The 4,917-nt window shown below is 42.0% G+C and overlaps 1 protein-coding gene across 1 annotated transcript in view; it reads left to right on the top strand.

The window, feature by feature from the left end:
* TYR (tyrosinase) overlaps positions 1–3,354 on the top strand; it is a 38,743-nt gene extending 35,389 nt beyond the window's left edge. Inside the window, exon 4 of the mRNA XM_009070291.1 lies at positions 2,981–3,354. Coding sequence (XP_009068539.1) covers positions 2,981–3,204 — 224 coding nt within the window. The 3' untranslated portion in view covers positions 3,205–3,354. The remainder of the gene's footprint in view (positions 1–2,980) is intronic.
* The last annotated feature ends 1,563 nt before the right edge of the window (positions 3,355–4,917 follow it).

Genomic DNA, 4,917 nt, shown 5'->3' with positions numbered 1-4,917 from the left:
TGACCTGTAAAACTACCACAACCCACATGGCTTACTGAAAACAAACACTTGTAAGCATCAATAAAAAAGATCTGGAAGACTAATTGCACCACCTAGCAATAGCTGTCAAAACAATTTTCTCTGTCAAGAGTTAGTCCAAATGCTTATATTTCAGAGCCAGGACTAAGTATTTCCTTTTTTTTTCTTCTTCCAGAAAAGAAAGCAGATACCTTTACAAATTCAGTCTTGAATTTTCCCCAGAAAATCTCCCTCTCCCAGTGGGGTCAGTTTTACAGAATCACAGAATCATTTATGCTGGAAAAGACCCTAAGAGTCCAATCACAAAACAAGCACTGCCAAGCCCCCATGTCCCTTAGCACCACATCTACATGATTTTTGAGCACTTCCAAGGATGGTGACTCTATCACACCCCTGGGTGTTCTATCCGTGACATCCAAGATTTCCCATGGCAACTTCATGATAGTGGTGCCAAAACTCTGTTGTGTGGCAAACAGAAACAGGTTGTAGATGACAAAAAGTGGCTTTTTACTTTAATTACAAAACCAGTATAGACTGAGGCTGAAAGCAAGAGAAGGACATGTTTGACTGATTATCAGGGTATAATAAAATAGATTAATCCCCTCTGAAAGGGCCTGCCATGAAATGTGACATCTCATCATCTCAAGTCATGTTATGTTTTACTTGGAAGAAGATAGCTCAGAACTCCAGCTAATATTGCTGGAGGAGAGAGATGGTTCAGGACAAAGTAAGAATTCAAGATATCACTTAGAAAACCCTCATATCCCAGATACATTTCACAAGGAAGAGAACTTTGTGATTATTCTATTTTTCCATAACATTAAAACAGTGTCAAGTTCCTGTTATGTATCAATTTTCTTTTAACATAACCATACTCCACTTTAAATATCCAGATTGTTTCTAATTTAGACATGGTTGCGATATAAACACAAAAGAGCGGAGTTTAAAAAGAACACATTGCAGTTACAAAGTCAAGCACATAAAGTTAAGATATTCCAGCATTAAAGTTTCTGTAGCCACAATCCACCCTCCACCTCTCCAGGTGTGCATTATCTTTCATTGCACAGTATTTTTTCCCCAGACCCTCACCTCATTCACCATGTAGCATTGGCAGAATTCATTGAGAAACAGATATCCAATCTTTTCACTTTTGATTTTTGTTTTCTCAGTTGAGCAGCATGTAGCTTAATGTATGATTTATTGCACACTCTTAAAATGCTGTCCTGGAGATGTTTCCTCTAACATTTTCTTTGGTGCTGATCACTATAGCAGCTGAGTCTTGAAGAAGTATTAATTTATATTCGCAATAAGAAGGATTCAGTTAATGGTACTGTCCTCACTTGACAGATGAGAAATGAAGGATTAAAGAGATAATGTCCCTCATACCCAGAGGTTTGTGGGGTTCACTCTGAAACATCAAGAATCTAATTTTTGTGTAATCCTTAGTGTTGTATAGCACTAATATGTTTAATGAGACCACATGCAGAAGGCTGAACATGCATACTCCTGCAAACACAATCTCAGAATACAAAGTTGGACTAACTGGAAAACAAGGGACAGAGGAAAAAGTCACCAAATATTCACCAAAGTGAAGCTGCATTGTAGGGACAAACTAAATATATTCAGCCTAAACTGGAATTACATCTCAGAAAATGAGAAAATCTCAGACTTCAAGTGCTAAGGATAGCTTAACCTTAAAGGTGCTGCAAACCAAAAGCATCTTATCAGAGCACAGTGCATACAGCAACATATGCTTGGAAATATCATGATCCAAGAAGATATATGGGTCACCATTGAAAATGCAAGATGACAAGAAGACATTTACAGCCTTTGTGGGGGTATACTACACTAAATAGGGTTGAGTACATCTAAATCAGTCCAGATGCATGAAAAACATTTTAAAAAAAATAAACCACCATAGGGGGTCCCAGAGAAGGTGCCCAAAGAGATGGTATTGGTTTGGATTTTTTTCCCCTACTAGCTAGCAATTACAGCTAATAATAGTCATTAGAGCTAGTAATTGGGAGATGTGGATTCCCAATCCTCCTTGGCCCAAGGGGACAAGTGGTCACATTTTTCAAACTCAAGCCAGCAGGCTGATGGGTGCATTTTGAACAGGTCCCTTTCCAACTTCTGTTTTGAAGCAAGAGCCCTGTATGGCAGGGTTTTCATAATTCATTAAGCCATAGCAAGGAAAACAGACACACATACTCATACTGCAAAGCAAGGAGGCACTAATTATCTGACAGTGAGAAGCTGCCCTAGATTCACTGAAGAAAGAGGATTTCTTGTGCAGAGAATGACCAGAGAAAAATTGCCTATTGTCTCTCCCCACACAAAAGATTTCAAATAAGATGAGCAGAGAGCAGGTTCAGAACTAGTGAAAGGAAGCTTTCCCCCCCCACACTCAATATATAAGTTAAGGTAGGGATCTTATGGCTGAAGTATGTTGTGATAAACGTTCGAAGAGCAGCTAGAAAAGATGATGGAAGGAAAACCACACTCCAATGACTATTATAAACAACAACACCACGTCTTGTTCAGGAAATCCCTGAGTAGCAAACTGTTGGAGGCTTGGTAAGTATTTTGTGAAAGGTCTGTAATAGGCCTGACTTGCTCCTAAACTCTCCCTAGTGTTCTGTTTCAGTTACTGTTGCCAACAGGACGGTGAGCTAGCAGGACCTTTGGCCATACAGTATCAAACTTCTTGGATTATAGTCTTAAGTTTTGACAAAACCATAAGAAGCACTGGGGACAGTGAACTCTGTTCCTGCCTTTAATATGAAGAATGAGAAACAGACAATAAGGACCTAATACATTTGTTTAAAACTTATTGTGACCCTCAGTTTCTACCACTGTTGTCTCTTTTCACTCAGCCTTCCTTCTGTTATACAACATCTATAAACTAACAGTACATTGCATCATGCGAAAGGACCTTTCTCTTTCTGTTTGCTTTTTCCAGCCACTGACTCTTTACAAGAGTTCTTGACACCCTACCTTCAGCAAGCCCGTCAGATCTGGGGTTGGTTGGTTGGAGCAGCTGTGGTTGGAGGCATTGTAACTGCTGTGCTCACAGGGCTTGTTCTGGCCTGCCGAAAGAGAAAAAGAGGAACTTCTTCAGAGATACAACCCTTGCTCATAGAAAGTGAAGATTACAACAATATAACTTATCAGTCCAATTTCTAGACACCTCGAGTAACCCAGTCATGTCACTAAGGTACTAATCAAGCATACAGTGTTTGATTGATGTTTACAAATACCTTGTTGAGTTGTGCTGCATAAGCAGGATGGGCAGTCTTGCTCCTCAAGCTTCTTGTAGCCTCCGTTGTAGTATCTTATCAGATCCACTCCTACAAAAATCTCCTAGATCCAACATAAGCTACCATGACACCCAAAGAACACTATGTATTTCCTATGCTCGATTAAATAATGCTCCTATGAAACCAGACCAGCTTGTGTGTTGGTGTCTTTAATGTATAATTCTGTTTTATTTGCTCTTTCATGACTGTAGGCTCCAAACCTGCTGCCCAATCCATCTATTTGGAGCATCAATCTAGTGAGAGGTGCCTGACTGCACAATCAGTGCTACATTCACTCTGTGTTTGACTGTAAGGGCAGAAAGAGCCCTTCACTTGAGTGAGAAAATATATGGTGACTCCCAGCACATCAAATGTCCCATTTTTCTTCTGGGATAGAAATGTTTTCCCTCCAGCTCCCATAATATCCTGTTTGTCATTGATTGAATGCCATCAGCAGCAGAAAGAGGAATCTCAGAAGCCACTTCTCACTTGCCTCAAATACTCCAATTACTTGGGGTCTTCTATACTATCTTGTATTTGTCTGGGGAGCTGGGAGATTTTTAGGAGATGAAACCTAGTCTCACTATGCCCACCTCTGTTCCATTTCACTTAATGTCTGCTGACATTACGGCTGACTTTTTGGTTGCTTGGTATGCATATATCCCATCAGGCAACCCATGCATAAGAAAACAAGGTGTAGTGGTTTGATCCTGGCTGGATAGCAGGTGCCCACCAAAGCCACTCTATCATGCCCCTCCTCAGCTGGACAGAAGAGAAAAAATATGACAAAGGCTTATGGGTTGAGATCACTCATCAATTACTGTCATGGGCCAAACAGACTTGACTTGGGGAAATTAGTTTTATTTCTTGTCAATCAAAAGTCAGAATAGGATAATGAGAAGTAAAAAAAAAAATAGATAAAAATTAAAACACCTTCCTCAACCTCTCCTTTCTTCCTAGACTCAAATCCAGATTTCTCTACTTGCTCCCATATCAGCAGTGCAGGGGGATGGGGAATGGGAGCGGTGTCAATTCATCACACATTGTCTCTGTGAGGACTTCTCACACTCTTCTGCTCCAGTGTGAGGTCTCTCCCACAGGAGATAGTCCTCCACAAACTTCTCCAATGTGACTCCCTTTCCCAGGGGCTGCAGTTCTTCATGAACTGCTCCAGTGTGGGTCCCTTCCATGGGGTGCAGTCCTTCAGGAACAAAGTTCTCCAGGGTGGGTCCCCCCACAGAGTCACAAGTCCTGCCAGCAAACCTGGTCCAGTGTGGGTTCCTTTCTCCATGGGGTCACAGGTGCTGCCAGGAGCTTGCTCAAAGTGGGGTTCCCGCAGGGTCATCGCCCCCTTCGGGCATCCACTGCTCCAGTGGGGGGTCCTCCAAAGGCTGCATATGGCTCTCTGCTCCACTATAGATCGATATGGGCTGCAGGGGCACAGCCTGCCTCACCAGGGCCTGCATCACACTGGAGAGCACTCTGCATCACAGACTGCAGGGGAATCTCTGCTCTGACACATGGGGCACCTCCTTGCCCTCCTTCTGCAGTGACCTTGGGAAAAGGAAGGGATGAAAACTGCATCATTTTCAAATGGGGG

The sequence above is a fragment of the Acanthisitta chloris genome, unplaced genomic scaffold (genome assembly GCF_000695815.1).
Source record: "Acanthisitta chloris isolate BGI_N310 unplaced genomic scaffold, ASM69581v1 scaffold1620, whole genome shotgun sequence".
In the NCBI taxonomy this organism is placed as follows: Eukaryota; Metazoa; Chordata; class Aves; order Passeriformes; family Acanthisittidae; genus Acanthisitta; species Acanthisitta chloris.
The sequence above is the reverse complement of the archived record's forward strand: the minus strand, read 5'-3'. Positions and strand labels throughout refer to the sequence as shown.